We start from the raw sequence: 21,606 nt of genomic DNA on the forward strand, positions 1-21,606 counted from the left end.
GCTGCAATGTCAATATTTTTTGAGAAGCAAGCTTCTAGGATCCCCATCCCTTGCTTGGCTTGGAACTCAAGCTGAGTTGGGAACAGATTTCTATGCAACCTCTTTAGCCTGGTGAAACCACTTTACCCTGGTGAAACACAGCCACAGCCTCATCCACCTTGGAGCACAGGGTGGGTGGACTGGAACCAGAAATTGGCGCTGGAATTTCTAACACACTGGCCCCCACACCGGCCCATTTTTTCCCCTTGAGGCTCCCATTATTAGTCAGATCATATAAAAGCTCATTCCCACCACCATAAAAAAAAATTGGCACTATCTAAACATTTTGAGATAAGTAAGTCCACATTTCGAGATAGTATGTCAGAATGTTTGGATAGTATGTAAAAAATGCCAGAGATGTAAGTCAACATTTTGAGATAGTATCTAAAGAAAATTGATACAATCTAAAAAAAAAAATTGATAGTAGGCCTAGCTCATACATACAGCGCATTTGGAAAGTATCCAGACCCCTTGACTATTTCCACATGTTTCTACTCTACAGCCTTATTCTAAAATGGATTTAAAAGTTTTTTCACCTCAATCTACAAACAATACCCCATAATGACAAAAAGAGGTTATAATTTTATGCAAATGTTTTAAAAATAAAAAAATAAAATAAACATTTACATAAGTATTCAGACCCTTTACTCAGTACTTTGTTGAAGCACCTTTGGTAGCAATTACAGTCTTGAGTCTTCTTGTTTTTTATTTTTTATTTTATTTAACCTTTATTTAACTAGGCAAGTCACTTAAGAACAAATTCTTATGTACAATGACAGCCTACACTAGCCAAACCCGGACGACACAGGGCCAATTGGACTCCCAATCACGGTCGGGTGTGATACAGCCTGGATTCGAACGAGGGACTGTAGGGATGCCTCTTGCACTGAGATACAGTACCTTAGACCACTGCACCACTCGGGAGCCCACTATGGGTATGACGCTACAAGCTTGGCATACCTGTATTTGGGGAGTTTCTCCCATCGTCTCAAAATCTATCAGGTTGAATGGGGAGAATCGCTGCACAGCTATTTTCATGTATCTCCAGATATGTTTGTTCGGGTTCAAGTGCGGCTCTGGCTGGGCCACTCAGGACATTCAGAGACTTGTCCCGAAGCCTAACCTGCGTCTTGGCTGTGTGCTTAGGGTTGTTGTCCTGTTGGAAAGCGAACCTTCGCCCCAGTCTGAGCGCTCTGGAGCAGGTTTTCATCAAGGTTCTCTCTGTACTTTGCTCCAGGTTTAGCGCACTGAGTGGTTTACGCATGGAAAACGAGTTAAACATTATTTTCTTTTTGAGACTTTTCTATTTTTTGGTTTTGGTCAATATTTTCAAAGTGTAATTAAGACACTTTACAATAATAGTAACAGCTCTGTTAAATTATCCCATGGAACTTCATAGAGATTCGACATTACACGTGGAATAAAACAAGGATGCCCAATTTCTCCTTTCTTATTTTTATTGGTCACACAAGTTATGGCACTTCATAGAAATAAGGATAGTTTTAGGGGTATTCAGATACATGACAAAGAGATAAAATGTTCACAATTGGCTGACGACACCACCATTTTTTTGAAAGATCATAATGAAGTCAGGAAAGCTATTGAGTGTATAATTGCCTTTTCACATGTATCAGGTTTATCTCTGAATATTAGGAAATGTGAATTATTTGCGTTGAAAAGATGTGACTTAAACTCAGTATGTAATATCCCTGTAAAAGATATGATCACATATTAAATCAAAACAAAGTTTATTTGTCACGCACCGAATACAACAGGTGAAGACCTTACAGTGAAATGCTTACTTACAGGCTCTTGGTATTAAAGTTAGCAAAGATCAGAAAGAAATGGCCAACTTACATTTCTCTCCTATTGTAGAGAAAATTGGAAAGAGATTTAACTCCTGGTTATTAAGAGATTTTTCTTTATCTGGACGTGTACTTTTATCAAAATCTGAAGGTCTGACCAGATTAGTTTACATCTCCCTTGCCTTGGATGTTCCTCTGTCAGTAACTAAAATGGTTGATACTAAGTTATTTAACTTCATATGGAGGAATAAACCTCATTATTTAAGAAAAGCGGAAATATGTAGCATCCAAAGTGAGGGAGGGTTGAATGCTCTGGATTTTAGATTTTAATATAATATTTAAGATTAAATGAATACAAAACTATTTAAGAAATAACGATTGCATTTGGAATATCATCCCTAATTTAATATTCCAACAGATTGGTGGTCTAGAATTCTTATTCAAATGCAACTTTGATATGGGTAAAATCCCTATTAAGCTTGCAAACTTTCATAAACAAGTACTTCTAACTTGGAACCTCATGTACAAAAACAATTTTCCCCCCACATAGGTATACAATCTGGAATAATAAAGACATAAAATACAAAAACAAGTCTTTATTTTTCCAGAACTGGTTTGACAACAACATTATTTGGGTTAAACAATTATTGAATAATGAAGGACAACTATATGATTATCCAGAATTTATGAGAACACACAGTGTTACATTCACTCCCGAGGAGTATCAAATTGTTGTTAGAGCTGTCCCTAAAGGTGCAATTCTTCTTTTATGAGAATATAACAATACTCAAAGTGCAACTGTTGAGGATTTTGTAGCCTCAATACAATTAGAAGGAATTGACATTTTAAACTATAAATGTAATAACATGTATATAAGGAAACTATGTCAATATGTTACTATTCCCTCTGCTAAAATGTACTGGAATGCAGCCCTAGAACAAGTGATAAGGTGAAAGAAGTATCATACAAACTCATTCATAGAATCTACCCTGTAAAGACCTTTATTATACATAGATTTAAAATAGCTATTGATAACAAATGTGTATTTTGTGGTTGTGACCCAGAAACTCTTGACCATTTATTTTGGGACTGTTCTTATGTCAGAAGACTTTGGAGTGAGTTAGAAGATTTTATTTAAAAAGAAACAACTATTAATGGTAATCTGAGAGACTGATATTATGCTTTATTTTGATCCAAATGATATGGACCCTGATTTAACTTTCATTGTTAATTTGTTTATCTTTCATGGAAGATTCTTTATCCATAAATGAAGTGGGCAGAGAACAAACCCCTTTTCACATTATTTAAGATAAAATGTAAATATTATTTTGAAATTATCAGTAAATGTAAAAAAAAAAAAGCAATAGCACCATAAAAGTATTTAACAAATTGAAAACGAATCTTGATATGTAATACCCCTGTCTGTTAGGTTTATGTACTCTTGTTATATTTATTTTTTATTTTTTATTTGTTGTGTTCATAATAAAAAATAATATATATATAAAAAAAAACATGGAAAACGAGCTCCGGACTGGACGTACTTCTCGGCGCACATGCGCACTAGGCAAATTCAGGAAATGCCGTGATGTCCGGAGCTGGAGGCGAAAAGTTATATTAGGCAATTCAGAGACTGAAACGAATACACCAGATGACAAATATTTAAGGAGCGAATCGATATACAATCCCGAAATCAGCTGTAAATGTAAATAGTAAAACAAAGCTTAAAACGATGTTTGAAAAGGCGTACTCCTACTCCTCACTACTTATGTTGCTAATGCAGTCTCGGACATTCTGATTGGAGAAAGCCGGTCACATGACACTTTGCGGATGACGTTGGCTTATAGGCTTGTTCGCAGTTTCGGACGGAGAGGAAGTCTCGGGGACAGGTAATACCACCATATTTTGTATTTGATATTGGTTAAAATAAGCAAGCTAGTTGAAAATAAGGTGGTCGCTAATGTTTGATTGATAACAACTGAAAGGTTTTGTCCCTTGTTGTTTGAAAATTGCTACAGTAGCCAACTAGTTTACTGCATGTATCGTTGACAACCAGAAGAGGAAGCTTTTTTGACAAGCTAACGTTAGCTAGCATAACACAACACAGTTAGTTAGCCAACGTTAGGCCAGGGCCAAGCTCTTTCCAAGTTCGATCGACAAATAAAAATGTTATCTTGTGAAAATACACGCACTAATAATCAGCTAAATTGACTAACGTTACTGTTATCGTATCGGGGCCAATCGTTTCTACCTTCAGACCATCACATCAGGCTACTGAATAGCCACCACTAACGTTAACTTAGTCAGCTAGCTAACGCGTCACCTGCTCCCCCTGCTATTCCCCCACAACGGACTTTTACTCTGCCCGTACCCAAACGACATTCATCAATGTTGCAGTTGTTAATGTGTATTATTGATTTAAAAATATATATATATTTTTGTTTTTATTTCACTTGACCCCTACAAGTACAACCCTCAAGGGTCACGCTGCCCTCACCCCCCAATGATCAGCAATTTCCACCTCCTCAAGTCTTTACTCTGCCTCCACCCCCAATGGACATTTGATTTATTCATCACTGCTACAGTTATGATGTGTGTAGTTATATTTATCTTTTTATTTTATTTTTTTTGACCATTTTCATTATTTGATATTACTTAGTCATGCATGTTGGAGCGCGGAGATTGTCACTACCCTGCAATCACACCTGCAACCCTGTACATGTGACTATTAAACAATGAATCTGAATCAATTAGCTATATTTTGCTTGGGTGCAATTAGCTAGCAAGCTAATGGCGTCATTAAAATAACTTTGTAACCAAGCAAGACAATGGCAAGCCGGTTGCAGTAATTATTCAGCTTGCTAGCTAGCTACAATATTGCTTATTCCGTTTCAATCATAGCTGTCTAGTTAGTGCCATAATCTAGCTAAATGTTTGTTTGCCATTAGCTGGTTATTAAGTCATGTTGCACCTTACCCAAGTCATGTTGTTGGTTACTTCCACAAGGCATGATGATGATAATAATGCATGTTATGTTATGCAACGATATGTTAACAAACTTAACCCCAGGAAGGCCCAAAAAATTGTCAGACACCAGTCAGCCAAGTCATAGACTGTTCTCTCTGCTACTGCACGGCAAGCGGTATCGGAGTGCCAAGTCTAGGTCACAGGCTCCTTAACAGCTTCTATCCCCAGGCCATAAGACTGCCGAACAATTAATCAAATGGCCACCCGGACTATTTACATTGAACTCTTCCCCACCCCACACATTTACACTGTTGCTACTTGCTGTTTACTATCTATTTACCCCTACCTACATGCAGTGATGTAAAGAATACTTTAAAGTACTACTTAAGTTTTTTTGGGGGTTTCTGTACTTTTAATTTACAATTTTTTGACTACTTTTACTTCACTTCATTCCTAAAGAAAATAATGTACTTTTTAGTCCATACATTTTCTGACATCCAAAAGTACTCTTTACATTTTTAATGCTTAGCAGGACAGGAAAGTGATCCAATTCACACACTTATCAAGAGAACATCCCTGGTCATCCCTACCGGCTCTGATCTGGAGGACTCAATAAACACATGCTTCATTTGTAAAATATGTCTGCATGATGTAGTGTGCCCCTGGCTATTCGTATATAATAAAAATAAGGGAATTGTCCCGTCTGATCTTAAGCAATTTGAAATTATTTATACTTTTGATACTTAAGTATATTTAAAATCAAATACTTTTACTGAATAAGTATTTTACTGGGTGACTTTCATTTGTCATTTTCTGAAGGTATCTTTACTTTTACAAGTATGACATTTGGGTACTTTTTCCACCACTGCCTACATGTACAAATTACCTTGACTAACCAGTACCCCCGCACATTGACTCGGTACCGGTACCCCCTGTATATAGCCTTGGTATTGTTATTTTGTCACTTTTTATTGTATTTTTTTACTTTCGTTTATTTCGTAAACATTTTCTTAACCAACAATGCAGTTCAAGAAAAGGGGTAAGGGCTTGTAAGTAAGCATTTCACAGGCGCATGTGGCGCATGTGACAAATAATATTTTATTTGAACCCAGCCAGAGAGAGGCATATCATACTTTCTTTGGATAATTTCGTAGCACTGCTGGTAGTACTGAATTTGATAGTGTATATACACTTTCTGCCTTTTCTGTTTCTCAATTTCGGTCACATTTGTAGGTCAACAAGAATTTTAGCAAGACCATGACTGTTTACTTTTCTTTCATGCCATGTTAATCATATTTCAGTGTTTTCGCTTTCCTTTGCCAACATTTCCAGACAGATTTTAAGTGTACAGAAGCCCACCACAACCATAATGGCTTGCAGCAATGTTTCTTGTATCTTTACTGTTCTGTATTTTGTATGGATCAAAGTTCAAAGTTGCATTTTCTCACCCTCCCTCTTTTCAGACAATTGGGGTACTTTCAGGTTCGATTAAACCATCAGTCACTCTCTTTGCAGCTTTTAGTTTTGAAGCTGTATATTTCAATGTTGTTATTTCCTCTCTCTCTAGTGATGGGTCAGGAAGCTGGCAAGCCAGCCTGGCCCAAACCGGCTGTTGGATATCACACAATAACAGGAAGGAGATACGGCAGGAGGCATGCGTACGTTAGCTTCCGTCCAACCTCTGCCAAGCACAGGAACCTAGCCAGTGTGGAGGGTTGGACAGCTACGGAAATGGACGGTGTCCATAGAGCGCATTCCATACGTACGTTCACGGTGCAAATACATCTATTATGCGCCATCTCAAGTCCCATTTGCAGTGCGTTGATTAGCTGAGGGACAAGATGTATGTTATTTGAGTCTGAAGAGCATATGATACAGGTCTATATTTCTGCATGTTAACAATGATAACGAGCTCGGCAAATCAATGGAAGTTGTTTGTTTTTTGTGACATCATCCACGGCAGACCATTAAGCAGATTGTATAGTGGGCAGCAGCATGTGAGTGAGTACTGCATAGCTTGAGGTTTGGATTGATTTATCCTGTGACATGGAATGCAGTGTGAGCAGCTAAGCCTATGAATCCCTTATTCTGCTTTTTAATAAAATATGTCTGGTTGGAGCTGCTGCACGCTATATCTGTATTCAGAAAACAAGGACCGCTCTTTTTCTGTCTTTGCTCTATTGTCTCTCTCCTCCTTTCTCTTTCAACAAGTGTAATCATTGTGTATTGACAAGTCATGGTAGATGTTTTGGTTGTGTTTTTAGCTGTGACTAAATGCCTCCCTCTACTCCTCTAGCTTCAAAAGGGAACATCTCCTCGACGCTTCACGCCAGCGTTCCTGTGTCATCGAGTTCGGTTCACCCAGAAGTAAAAGCCAAATCTGGTAAAGATCCTCCCCACAAGAAACAGTCAACTTCTAGGAAGCCATCGGAAGCCCGCTCCGTCCATTACAAGAAACTAGAGAGTGACCAATCTGTAGCCTGTGACCAGGACCAAAATGTCTTGAAGAAAAGTGCTGAAGCCAGTGCGTGGCCTATCTCCGAGGACAGTAACCCTTCTAATTCTAGCGTATTGAGCTTTGTAAATATTGACGCTTATGAGCCGGACAGTAGTGGAGGCGAGGAGGAGGAGGGGCAGGGCTCCGACCTGTCTCACGGTCTCCAGAAAAGACTGGATGATATGATCTTCGAGCTGGGTAAAGAGTTTGACTATCTCAGCGGTTTGCACTCGTATTTGTATACAAAATCGTGTGAAGGGACAGACTGTTCCCTCAGAGACACTGAGTCAGTGAAAGAATCAAGAACCGATCCTAAATCGGATTCAAACACAGAGGAACCCCCTCCTGAGAGGAATATATCAGAACACAACGGAACAGATCACATGGAAAACAGCACTGAGGACCACCATACACCAGATGACCTAGCAGCCGGTGGCTCTCCCATCGGTCCCAAAGGTCCTGCCGAGCTGGGGAACGACAACCAGAGAGGGACACAGTCGGAGATGGTGGTGAGGCCCAAAATTCGTAAGCAGACAAGTGAAACACACCTGGAGAAGAGGAAGAGTTCTCACCGCGAGGAGGTAGACTATGGCTTAGCCAAACAGGCCAGCAAGACCAAGTGTGTGTCTGCACCTCCGTTCTTTCTGACGCAAACAGAAAGGCCAAACCAGGAGATGCTCTTTGATTTTCCTCAGACTGAGTCGAATGGGTTTAGCCCTATAGAGAGGTGGTGTGAACATGGAGAGGCTGGTAGCAAAATTTATTCAGATGATGAAGAGGATATCTGGGAAGATCTGGAGGATTTCAATGAGACGTGTGCTCCGTTCATGAAGGCTGAGGAAAGGTATTATAATATACATTATATATACATTTTTTTACGTAATAACCTTTTCTTGGTCTTAGAGCCTAGTAAAATATCACAAAACACGCAGAAAGTGTGGATACGGTCAGTGAAATCTAATCATAAGTATTGGATTGCGGTGATGGAAAATGTCAGTTAAACATTAGCAGTATAGTTTGTCTGCACTTGGAATTATTCATAAAAGTAGACCGGTCATTTTCTAGATCTCTGATGAACCATGACATTGCAACTCGCAATATTATTAAGCCTTTCCCAGAAAGTGTGAATACGAAGCTCTCTGTTGTCCTGATAAAGCATTAACTGAGGAAGCAAAGGTTGCTAGCGAAGGTCTTGTGTTTACTGCTAAGACCTCTGCTAGCGGATTGGTTGGTGTTTACTAGGGGGAATCGCGTGTGTGTGTGTGTGTGCGCGTGTTTACACATCCGTGTGCGTTGGTGTGCCTGCAGCTCGGAGTGCAGCGAGGGGGAGTGGTCGGCCTCGTGGACGTCAGACTCTGGCCTGGAGAAGGAGCGTCAGAAAAGCTGGGAGACTCTGCCCGGCCTGGACGAGCTGCACATCAGCAACAGCAGCAGTCTGGAGGACGTACCCGAGCTCAGCCTGCCCCCTGCGTAAGCACCATAACACAGGCCTTATATACATACAGTTCACTCCTGATAAATACACCATGATGATACAGGCCTTATATACAGTTCACTCCTGATAAATACACCATGATGATACAGGCCTTATATACAGTTCACTCCTGATTAATGCAATCAATTGCTTGAGACTGGTCTAAATGCATGCACTAATCTGGAGCAAGGCAGACATGAGTAATTATCTGGCGTAGTTAAATAGAACCTATTCAAATTGAGACTGGGGACCACTGCACTTAGACTTTGCATTCATCAGTCAACTGTATGTACAGTGAGGGGAAAAAAAGTATTTGATCCCCTGCTGATTTTGTACGTTTGCCCACTGACAAAGAAATGATCAGTCTATAATTTAAGTGGTAGGTTTATTTGAACAGTGAGAGACAGAATAACAACAAAAAAATCCAGACAAACGCATGTCAAATTTTATAAAATGATTTGCATTTTAATGAGGGAAATAAGTATTTGACCCCTCTGCAAAACATGACTTAGTACTTGGTGGCAAAACCCTTGTTGGCAATCAGGTCAGACGTTTCTTGTAGTTGACCACCAGGTTTGCACAAATCTCAGGAGGGATTTTGTCCCACTCCTCTTTGCAGATCTTCTCCAAGTTAAGGTTTCGAGGCTGACGTTTGGCAACTTGAACCTTCAGCTCCCTCCACAGATTTTCTATGGGATTAAGGTCTGGAGACTGGCTAGGACACCCCAGGACCTTAATGAGCTTCTTCTTGAGCCACTCCTTTGTTGCCTTGGCTGTGTGTTTTGGGTCATTGTCATGCTGGAATACCTATCCACGACCCATTTTTAATGCCCTGGCTGAGGGAAGGAGGTTCTAACCCAAGATTTGACGGTACATGGCCCCGTCCATCGTCCCTTTGATGCAGTGAAGTTGTCCTGTCCCCTTAGCAGAAAAACACCCCCTTAGCATAATGTTTCCACCTCCATGTTTGACGGTGGGGATGGTGTTCTTGGGGTCATAGGCAGCATTCCTCCTCCTCCAAACACGGCGAGTTGAGTTGATGCCAAAGAGCTCCATTTTGGTCTCATCTGACCACAACACTTTCACCCAGTTGTCCTCTGAATCATTCAGATGTTCATTGGCAAACTTCAGACGGGCATGTATATGTGCTTTCTTGAGCAGGGGGACCTTGCGGGCGCTGCAGGATTTCAGTCCTTCACGGTGTAGTGTGTTACCAATTGTTTTCTTGGTGACTATGGTCCCAGCTGCCTTGAGGTCATTGACAAGATCCTCCCGTGTAGTTCTGGGCTGATCCCCCACCGTTCTCATGATCATTGCAACTCCACAAGGTGAGATCTTGCATGGAGTCCCAGGCTGAGGGATATTGACAGTTCTTTTGTGTTTCTTCCATTTGCGAATAATCGCACCAACTGTTGTCACCTTCTCACCAAGCTACTTGGCGATGGTCTTGTAGCCCATTCCAGCCTTGTGTAGGTCTACAATCTTGTCCCTGACATCCTTGGAGAGCTCTTTGGTCTTGGCCATGGTGGAGAGTTTGGAATCTGATTGATTGCTTCTGTGGACAGGTGTCTTTTATACAGGTAACAAGCTGAGATTAGGAGCACTCCCTTTAAGAGTGTGCTCCTAATCTCAGCTCGTTACCTGTATAAAAGACACCTGGGAGCCAGAAATCTTTCTGATTAAGAGGGGGTCAAATACTTATTTCCCTCATTAAAATGCAAATTAATTTATAACATTTTTGACTTTTTCTGGGTTGTTGTTATTTTGTCTCTCACTGTTCAAATAAACCTACCATTAAAATTATAGACTGATCATTTCTTTGTCAGTGGGCAAACGTACAAAATCAGCAGGGGATCAAATACTTTTTTCCCTCACTGTATATAGAATTTCATTGGTAAACACAGCCAGCCCTCAGATATACACCTCCATGTGTTACTGCTGTGATGTTGAACCAGGGTGTGGGCTGGAATGACGATTAAGCTAAGTGCCACAGCAGCACACTGTCCAAGCAAGGTCTTGCATTAAATCAGTTGAGGCAGGCTGAATCATTCCCGTGGATATTGATTTTGATGAGTTAAGTAGCTAAGATGTACAGTAGTTCTGGCTTGTTTGCGTATGTGTGTAACTTGATAAATAGCGAGTTGCATAGCCTACATTTTCCAGTACATACACTTTTATTTTCAGTTGCAAGGTGAAAATCAATATTCCTTATTGGACAAGTTCCTCTCTGTTTCAGTCTGTTTTCTTCTGTCTGGTGCCCAATGAACATAGCCAGTGTGTGTGTGTGTGTGCAGGGAGCCTACACCTCTGGAGGAGGGGGAGATTCCTTGGTTGATGTACAACGAAGAGACGGGCAGCAGTAGTGACGAAGACCCCGACGGCATGAGTCACTTTGTCCACCCGGGCCTCTTCATCCTTGACGGTAACAACAACCTGGAGGATGACTCCAGCATGAGCGAGGACCTGGACGCTGAGTGGAGGTGGGGAAACATGAAGCTTTTTACTACAAATTGTGAGAGATGCACTGAGTGTCCAAATCATTAGGAACTCCTTCCATGACAGACTTTCCAGGTGAAAGCTATGATCCCTTATTGATGTCACCTGTTAAGTTCACTTCCATCAGTGTAGATGAAAGGGAGGAGACAGGTTAAAGAAGGGTTTTAAGCCTTGAGGCATGGATTGTGCATGTGGCCCATTGAGGGTGAATGGGAAAGACAAAAAATATGTGCCTTTTTGAACAGGGTATGGTAGTAAGTGCCAGGCACACCGGTTTGAGTGTGTCAAGAACTGTAACGCTGCTGGGTTTTTCACGCTCAAGTTTCCCGTGTGTTTCAAGAATGGTCCCCCACCCAAAGGACATTCAGCCTGCTTGACACAACTGTGGGAAGCGTTGGACTCAACATGACTCTTTCGACACCTTGTAGAGTTCATGCCCCGACGAATTGAGGCTGTTCTGAGGTCAATATTAGGAAGGTGTTCCTAATGTTTTCTACACTGAGTGTATAATTTAACTTCTATGGGCAAGGTGGGATGCTAGCGTCCCACCCGCGGTACACACTATCAACAGCCAGTGAAATAGCATGGCGTGAAATACAAAACAGCAAAAATCTCATAATTTAATTTTCTCAAACAATCAACTATTTTACACCATTTTAAAGAAACTTCTCGTTAATCTAACCACAGTGTCCGATTTCAAAAAGGCTTTACGGCGAAAGCATAAAATTAGATTATGTTAGGACATAAACTTCACAAGAAAAACCACACAGCCATTTTCCAAGCAAGGACATGCATCACAAAAACCAAAAATACAGCTAAAATATTCACTAACTTTGATCTTCATCAGATGGCACTCGTAGGACTTCATGTTACACAATACATGTATGTTTTGCTCGATAAAGTTCATATTTATATCCAAAAACCCCATTTTACATTGGCGCGTAATGTTCAGAAAATTTATTCCCACCAAAACTTCCGGTGAATGAGCACATCAATTTACAAAAATACTCATCATAAACATTGATAAAATTTACAACAGTCATTGAAAGAATTATAGATATACTTCTCCTTAATGCAACCGCTGTATCAGATTATAAAATAGCTTTACGGAGAAAGCACATTTTTCAATATTCCGAGTACATAGCTCAACCATCAAAGCAAGCTATACAGATACCCGCCAAGTTCTGGGGTCAACTAAACTAAAACTAAGAATTTGTATTATAAATATTATCTTACCTTCACTGATCTTCGTCAGAATGCACTCCCAGGACTCCTACTTCCACAAGGAATGTTCTTTTTGTTCGAAATACTCCATATTTATGTCCAAATACCTCCGTTTTGTTCGTGCGTTCAGATCACTATCCAAAGGCATAACGCGCGAGCGTAAATCCAGACACGAAAAGTAAAATAGTTCCATTACCGTTCGTAGAAACATGTCAAACGTTGTTTACAATCAATCCTTAGGGTCTTTTTAACATAAAACGTTGATAATATTCCAACCGGACAATGGCGTATTCATTACAGAGGAAAAAGAAGGAGCGGTGCGCCAAATGTGCCTGCGCAGTAAACAACTCACTGGTCCCAGGCAGTCCACTCATTGACTGAGCTCCTATTTTCTGCCCAGTAACAGGAGAAGGATGAAACACGTTTCTAAAGGCTGTTTATAGCCAATGGAAGCCTTAGGAAGTGCAACGTGACCCCACAGACATTGTAGTTTTGATAGGGATTCAAAAGAACTACAATTCTCAGATTTCCCACTTCCTGGTTGGATTTTTCTCTGGTTTTTGCCTGCCATGAGTTCTGTTATACTCACAGACATCATTCAAACAGTTTTAGAAACTTCAGTGTTTTCTATCGAAATCTACTAATAATATGCAAATATTTGACTCTGGGCCCGAATATTTGGCAGTTTACTCTGGGCACGCTTTTCATCCGAAAATGAAAATACTGCCCCCTATACCTTAAAAAGTTAAGGCTCTTTTGTGTTTAGAGGCTATGCTCATTGACGGAACATTTAAAGGGAGGCAGCTTGAAGAGTTTCTAATTTACATACTATGTACACACTTCACTTTACATTTACATCCTTGCCTAACCTTTGGTTGTGGCTGGCAGTAAGCTTGCAAACTATTCAACGATGTGAGCAACTTTTCCTTTAAAACATATTGGGTTCACATGAACAATGCTACCAAACCATATTACAGCATTGAATAATGTGCAGACAATAATAATAATTATTATTATTATTTTTTTTTTAAATCATCTTTCGTACATCCATTAGCTAAATGTAGCTTGCAAGACAATAACACTGCTAGCTAGCAACATTAGCATTACCCCTTTCATACGAATATACAAGTACGGTTTCAGCGTATTAAAGTTACCTGAGAACAAACCCGGCTTTATTTAATCAATATCGTGGAAGTTATTGTATGAGGTAAATGCAAAATTGCGACTGAGAATGTTGATGCTTCTTGCCTGGGCGGTGGCTCAGAGCAGCCAGTGGGGGAACACTGTTGAGTGTCCCTTAAAGACAAGGCGGCAATATCAGAATGTAACAGGCTCAGGTGAAAACTCAATAAAACAAGCAGTGGAGATTTTAGCATGTAAATCTTGGTGGGGCAAACTCTCCATTTTTAAATGTTTTTGTATTATTTTTTTTTTAGATGCATGCTATTTGTTCAGCACTTAGTGAAATGTACAGCGACAGAATTCAGAACATGGGCCGTTCTGAATTCTGGGGGCTCCTGAATGGCGCTGCGATCTAAGGCACTGCATCTCAGTGCTAGAGGTGTCACTACAGACCCTGGTTCGATTCCAGGCTGTATCACAGCCGGCCGTGATTGGGAGACCCATAGGGCGGCGCACAATTGGCCCAGCGTCGTACGGGTTTGGCCGGAGTAGGCCGTCATTGTAAATAAGAATTTGTTTTCAACATAACTTGCCTAGTTAAATAAATAAATAAATCAATGCCAGCAAAGCCATAACACAACACTAAACAACACATTCATTGCACAATAACGGTGACAAACGGTGCACACAAACTGTTAGGGCCTACATAAAGCTGTCCCAACAGCCAAGCTTTATTTTCAGCACTATGGAGTTAATCCTTACCACTACTACATCAGCGGAGCCTTGTCTGGCAGCAAAACAGTTCATTCAGCCTCATTTACTGCCTTTTTAAAAATGTGGTTTCTACTGACAATTGATCTGTACCAACTATGTCATAAGGGGATGACGAGCGGATAAGAGGCAATCCGTAATTTTGATTAAGACATTAATGAGCGAAGTACACATCTCCCTGGCATATTACATAATTTATGCAGCAGCATATAAGACATTTTTGGACTCACCTTGCTGTGCTCACTTGGACAGGAAGGTGGTGTGGCAGTCCTTTTTGTGGGCAAATTGTGTCATCAAAGTCTGGCATTCTCTGGATTCATGGTGCTTTAAAGACAACTGGGAAGTCGGGGGGAAAAAAACAAGGTCGAATCATGACGTCAGTGATCTTCAGGTCGGAGCTCTAGAAAGAGGCCCAAGTTCCCGACTTGGAATTCAGAGTTGGATGACCGTTTTAAAGCGTATTTTCCCGGTTTGAGCTTTTTTTATTTATTATATATTTTTTCCTGTTGTCTTATTAAACTCACTGAAGTCTGAGATTTACGAGTTTCCAGTTGTTTTGAACGCGGCAGAAGTCATGCTGGATTGACAGCGTGGCCAATGTATTCAACCTTTTCTGGCCCGTGGTATCGAATGTTTAGACCTTTTAAGCTTTGAAAAGAGACACTTAAACCAAGACTTGGACTACAAACCCTCTCCACTGAATAGCAGGCTAGTGATTGCGTTGCAACGCTTGCAGTTAGCTACTGATTCCTTCCAAACTACTCATTGTTGAATTTTCGACTTCTAACTTGTAATGGCCGATGAGCACCAATTCATTTTATCTCTAATTTCTCTGCCCCACCTGCCCTGAACGACAGGTTGCCACTGAAAACAAGTCTCAAATATAGTGATAATGTCTATATACATTTCAGCTGTTTCAAAAACATTGCTATGCTATTAGTATTTTTACTGTATGAATGTTGTACTCAGCTAGACAATTCTGTTTATACTGCCCTGCTTAGAGGGGGGCAACTGTCCAGCGAGTGTCTTGCGCAACCTCCAGAGGTAGTGTTCAAGACCTGAGAATTTCTCAAGTTTGAATTAGTCATGTCTATCGAAGCAATGCATCTCGAATTTCTTGAAATTCTCATCATAGAAAAGGATCCTTTGTTTCCCGGCGGTGTGAATGTTTGCCTGTACTTTGTTGACTTTTACAACATGGTAGTTTCACTTCACTAAATGTAAGATGTATGTAAAGCCAGGAGTTTTCTCTGACCATGTGAACTGACCAGGAAGAATTGACATGGTATACTATTGTTATGAGAGAAATCAACATAATTAAATGCATTTTGTTTTGCTTCATCTTAGGTTGCTTGATGACTTTGGAGAGGGCTTTGGGATGGCCCAGGCTATTTCCTATGTGGATCCTCAGCTCCTCACATACATGGCTCTTGAAGAGCGCCTTGCCCAAGCTATGGAGGTAAGGCCCAAGTCCTAGACTCTTCAAGGGACAGCGAATGCACTGCTGCGTAGTCACTATGGGACCTCGTTCCAGAGCACCTGGTTAAATTATGCATAAGAAATATATATTTTTTTTAATGATGATCATCTCTAAATGGTGAAACTAGTGAAAATACAGTATATATGGTTACTGTAATATTTTGCAAGTTTGCTTCGTTTACTATCATCCTAAAATGAAATATGGAATTATTTTTGCCATATTTTATGTTATGCTACATTCCAGGATTTGGACAATATGTGTTACTACATTTACACAAGCTCACGTTTTGAACACATCAAATTGGGGGGGGGGGGGATTACATTATTTTTGTTAGTATAAAAGTTTAATCATCACGATGAATTAAGATTTTGTACTTTAAAAATGTTTTATTTCGATTTGTCATTTTCTAATTCAAATGGACAGACTAGAGAACAATTCTGTGCGGGCTCTCTATAAAAGCGACACACCAATACACAGATTTGACAAACTATCACTGAAATAGCAGCCAACAGTTGTCACTGTTGATGTCCTATAGCGGGTTGTGATTCATTGGAAGTGGTTTGTTTTCTGTCTGTTTTCTGTGATGGCTGCCTCCCAAAATGTACATCTGCCATTCCAAAATATAGATAGAAACCTTCTACAAATGATAATCTAACCAATTATATATATCGATTATTCCAAGTTTCCGTATGGTCTTTGTATAAGGTATGTTTAAACAGAGGATACAACCCAAACGTTTTGCCCCCGTTCTATTGATTTCAATGTGTAATTAATATGAGCGATTTAACAGAAGTGTTGCATTACACTTACCGCGTTGGCATCAGTTCAGCTGGCTGTCTTCTAGAAGTTGTCCTCTACCAGTGATGTATTCATTTTTCAAACCGTGTGTTTTTTGTTGTTGTTGAGCTGTGCTAGTTTTTACAGGACTTGCAACCTGATTTCCCCGCCACACTCGCTCTATTGATTTCAATACGAGTAATCGACAAAACAGTGTTTCCCTTAGATTTTGATAAGGGTGTCGCAGAAACGTTAACACTTTAAAATGTAGCAGACAGTCTTCTGCAGGTTGTTCTCTAAACGGGGGGGGGTTAGTTTCATGCATGTTTAGGTTTTCAATATATCACAAACTGTTTCTGCGTATTGACTATTGATTTGGACACTTCAAAACAACATTGGGCTATTTATCAAAAGTTCTTGTCAACAGGAAGCAGAACGGCATAATTTTCAACTTGTTTCAGGAATATGAATGGAACTTTCAACATTCAATTCCTATAGTATTCTACTTAATCAGGTAAAAACTGCTGAATGAGTCAATGTGCTGTGATTGATTTATTTACTTTGATAATTCAGAAATCATGATAACTGGTTTGCCTTGCCGACAATGACACGAGTCACTTAGGGCGTAAGTGCAGACGGAAGCATCTTAGGACCATATTTGTTAACTTCTATGGGCTAGGTGGGACGCCCTGAAATATCAGGGCAGCAAATTCAAAAACAACAATGTCATAATTCAACTTTCTCAAACATACAACTATTTTACACCATTTTAAAGATACACTTCTCCTTGATGTAACCACATTGTCCGATTTCAAAAAGGCTTTACAGCGAAAGCAAACATTAGATTGTTAGGAGAGTACATAGACAAAAATAATCACACAGCCATTTTCAAGCAAATGAAGCACAAACCTTTGACGATCTTCATCAGATGACACTCCTAGGACATTATGTTACACAATACATGTATAGAATTATAGATGGACTACTCCTGGATGCAACCGCTGTGTCACATTTTAAAATGGCTATACGGAGAAAGCACATTTTTCAATATTCTGAGTACATAGCTCAGCCATCACGGTGAGCTATTCAGACACCCGCCAAGTTCGGGGCAACCTAAACTCAGAATTAGTATTAGAAATATTCTCTTACCTTTGCTGATCTTCATCAGAATGCTCTCCCAGGACTGCTACTTCCACAAGAAATGTTTTTGTTCCAAATAATCCATATTTATGTACAAATGCCTCCGTTTTGTTTGTGCGTACAGATGACTTATCCAAAGGCATAACGCGCGAGCGCGGAACAAGAGACAAAGTCAAAAATGTTCCATTACCGTACTTAGAAGCATGTCAAACGCTGTTTAAAATCAATCTTTATGCTATTTTTTATGTAAAATTGTGATAATATTCCAACCGGACAATAGCATATTCATTCAAGAAGAAAAAGAAGGAACGGCGTGGTTGCGTGACCGCGCATATCCAATCCCTTTGTTGCCAGGCAGACCACTCAGTGAATGAGCTCCTATACTCTGCCCAGTGACAGGAGAATGCTCAAACCACTTTCTGAAGGCTTTAGACAGCCAATGGAAGCCTTAGGAAGTGCAACGTCACCCCACAGACACTGTAGCTTCGATAGAGAATCAAAAGAAGAACTACAATTCTCAGACTTTTCACTTCCTGCTTGAATTTTTCTCAGGTTCTTGCCTGCCATATGAGTTCTGTTATACACAGACACCATTCATACAGTTTTAGAAACTTCAGAATGTTTTCTATCCAAATCTACTAATAATATGCATATTCTAGTTTCTGGGCCAGAGTAGTAACCTGTTTAAATTGGGTACGTTTTTCATCCGGCCGTGAAAATACTGCCCCCTAGCCCAGACAGGTTAAACACCATTCATCTCTAAAAGGTTTGCTTCAAATGTGCTTTTCAAGATGGTGCCATCTTACGTTGATAGACCGTGTTGCGGTCTTGTACAACATCGAGACACATTCCTAAAAATTTGTATCTACCTACACTATAATTTCATTGTAACTACCACGTAAGGACGTTGGCACCTGATCGTCTGTTTGGTTCACAGGCGGCTTTAGCCCACCTTGAGTCTCTGTCCATCGACGTGGAGCAGGCTCACCCTCCTGCTACAGAACAGATCATCGAGTGTCTGCCTCAGATCACCATATTGGAGGACCACAGTGGTAAGTTTACAGTGGTAGGACCACATCTTGTCCTAACAGACTAACCCTTCCCTTTGCTCCCTTTTGAATTGGCTGTATTGTTAATGTGTGCAATTGCCCGCTTTTGTGTTGGGGGAAAAATGGAGATTGTCACTCATTCTGGGTGTAAGTAGCTAAATACTGCTAAATGTGCAATACTGTAAAGAATTCTATTCATTGGTCAATGTTGAAATTCAGAATGACCTTTGGAAAAAGCTCAAGCAAAGCCACATTTTCAGTGGTGGAACGAGTAAGATTAGTTATTTTAATTTGACGTGCACTAATTACTGTAACAGGCCTAGGTAATGCAGTGCTTAATACCAACATGATGAGTGCCTTTGTATCAGAATAAAAACAAAACATGTAGCCAAATTAGTGAGACTATCCACTCTGTAAATCCCCAACCTCGGTCTTTAGTCAGTTTTGCCATTAGCCAACCAGCAGTCCAGTCCAGACTAACTGTCTGAAAGTCAGAAATGAGCTACTAATATACTAAATATACAAAGTATGTGGACAGCTTCTAATTAGTGGATTCTGCTATTTCAGCCACATCCGTTGCTACAGGTGTATAAAATCGAGCACGCAGCCATGCAATCTCATTGGGAGCTTCATGAAATGGGTTTCCATGGCCGAGCAGCCTAAGATCACCATGTGCAATGCCAAGCGTCGGCTGGAGTAGTGTAAAGCTCGCCGCCGTTGGACTCTGGAGCAGTGGAAACACGTTCTCTGGAGTGATGAATCACCCTCCGCCATTTGCAGTTTGATGGATGAATCTGGGTTTGGCGGATGCCAGTAGAACGCTACCTGCCCCAATGCCTAGTGCCAGTTTGGTGGAGGAGGAATAATGGTCTGGGGCTGTTTTAGATGGTTTAGGCCCTTTAGTTCCAGTGAAGGGAAATCATAACGCTACAGCATACAATGACATTCTAGACGATTCTGTGCTTCCAACTTTGTGGCAACAGTTTGGGGTAGGCCCTTTCCTGTTTCAGCATGACAATGCCCCTGTGAACAAAGCGAGGTCCATACAGAAATGGTTTGTCGATCGGTGTGAAGAACTTGACTGGCCTGTACAGAGCCCTGACCTCAACCCCATCGAACACCTTTGGGATGAATTGGAACGGCGACTGCGAGTCAGGCCTAATCGCCCAACATCAGTGTCCGACCTTACTAATGCAAGTCCCTGCAGCAATGTTCCAACGTCTAGTGGAAAGCCTTCCCAGAAGAGTGGAGGCTGTTATAGCAGCAAAGGCAGGAGCAACTCCATATTAATGCCATGATTTTGGAATGAGATCTTTGACGAGCAGGTATCCACATACTCTTGGCCACGTAGTGGTATAAAGACTTGAAGCTCTGTTTATTAGTCTGCTAACTCTGCCAGAAAATGGATCATAAAAAAGAGATTTCACAATCTCTCAACACATCAATGCATTCCGTATGGCAATATCCCGCTGTTACAGAGCCGATGTGGTGCCACGATAGGAAATAACTGTAAAGCAATGCATAATATGAGTCATAGGCACATAATGTAAATGTGAGAGGGGGAAAATAACATTTTCATGCACTGGCGCCGCGTCAAGTTTATGACACGCCAGGCGTCCTCGGGAATAAATCACGACATGCAGGCGTTGAGGCAAGATGGCCGCCATTCGTCATGCCATGTGTCGGAGCGTACAGTTCCATCTGTGTGCACGTGGATCTAGCGATTCGAGCCTGATGGAACGTGAATGCTTGGGGCTGTGAATACAGAACAGTGTGGTTGGGGCTGTAGCACATGAAGTGATAGATGGCGCGGCGCCGTTCTCTGACACTTACAATTAGTACTTCCTGTGTGTCTCCTTGTCAGTATGACTGGGCCTTTCTCGTTGTCTCTTTTTATATCCTTTGTCCTTTTCTCTATGCATCCCTCAATCTTTATCCTTGCCTTTCTTTCCCCCTCTCTATAGGGCAGGAACAGTGCTGTGCCATCTGCTGTTGTGAGTACATCAAAGATGAGATTGCAACCCAGTTGCCATGCCACCACATGTTCCACAAGATCTGTGTGACTCTCTGGCTCCAGAAGGTGTGTGTGTGGATAATTACTTATTTTGAAGCCCTTTTTTTAAGACTAACCTTTTCATGTATGTGATCATTTGCATGTAATTTAAATGATGGTGGCGGTGGCATCAGTCTAGCACCTGGCCTGTGTCAGAATGTCTTTTGTGATAATGATTGTTTATATTGACTTATGGTATCTGCTCTCTCTAGTCTGGGACTTGCCCTGTCTGTCGTCATGTCCTGTTGCCTGTTGTCGCTGAGACCCCTGCACCCACCTCGTTTGTGTCGGATCAGTACATCCCTCCGTCCAATCACAGCGCAGCCGGAACACGGTGAATCCACTGGGGACCAATCAACAGCCTCTAACGCTTAAATTAAAAATACCTTTTCTGTCACTGCCTCTCCGCGATTTAGCACTTCATGAGGTTTATTTAGTTCTGCACATGTAAACAAGTTCCATGTCTGAGGGTGACAGTTCAGGCTTATTTTCTGAGAAAATATTATGTGTAATCAAGTTTTTGTTATGAATGTATGTTTTAATGAAGGATAGGCAATTGCAATTTGTTTAGCCCAGATTTTTGTTCACGCATTTTACATGCACTTTTTTTTTTTTATACAGTTGAAAGCACTGCTTATTATGCACCTTATTGTACTCATTTTCTAAATCATTTTGTTTCCCCTGTTCAATAAAGGCTGTAGTGTGGGTAAGGCTT

General features: G+C 40.7%; 1 protein-coding gene across 1 annotated transcript; it reads left to right on the plus strand.

The window, feature by feature from the left end:
* The first annotated feature begins 3,466 nt into the window (after window positions 1-3,466).
* On the plus strand, window positions 3,467-21,601 carry pja2 (praja ring finger ubiquitin ligase 2). The gene is made up of 9 exons (XM_014126770.2): window positions 3,467-3,730; window positions 6,376-6,570; window positions 7,105-8,149; window positions 8,614-8,775; window positions 11,074-11,259; window positions 15,740-15,851; window positions 18,727-18,841; window positions 20,803-20,918; window positions 21,104-21,601. Exons 2-9 carry the CDS (start codon window positions 6,378-6,380, stop codon window positions 21,227-21,229), a joined length of 2,055 nt encoding a protein of 684 aa, XP_013982245.1. The 5' UTR covers window positions 3,467-3,730; window positions 6,376-6,377; the 3' UTR covers window positions 21,230-21,601.
* Window positions 21,602-21,606: the final 5 nt, after the last annotated feature.

Source organism: Salmo salar, chromosome ssa01 (assembly GCF_905237065.1).
Source record: "Salmo salar chromosome ssa01, Ssal_v3.1, whole genome shotgun sequence".
Classification (NCBI taxonomy): domain Eukaryota; kingdom Metazoa; phylum Chordata; class Actinopteri; order Salmoniformes; family Salmonidae; genus Salmo; species Salmo salar.

Excerpts from the sequence above, each read along its gene's own strand:
- pja2 (XM_014126770.2), top strand. The coding sequence starts at position 6,378 with ATGGGTCAGGAAGCTGGCAAGCCAGCCTGGCCCAAACCGGCTGTTGGA. Across the intron at positions 11,260-15,739 it reads GACCTGGACGCTGAGTGGAG|GTTGCTTGATGACTTTGGAG; the intron begins GTGGGGAAACAT and ends GCTTCATCTTAG. Across the intron at positions 15,852-18,726 it reads GCCTTGCCCAAGCTATGGAG|GCGGCTTTAGCCCACCTTGA; the intron begins GTAAGGCCCAAG and ends TTTGGTTCACAG.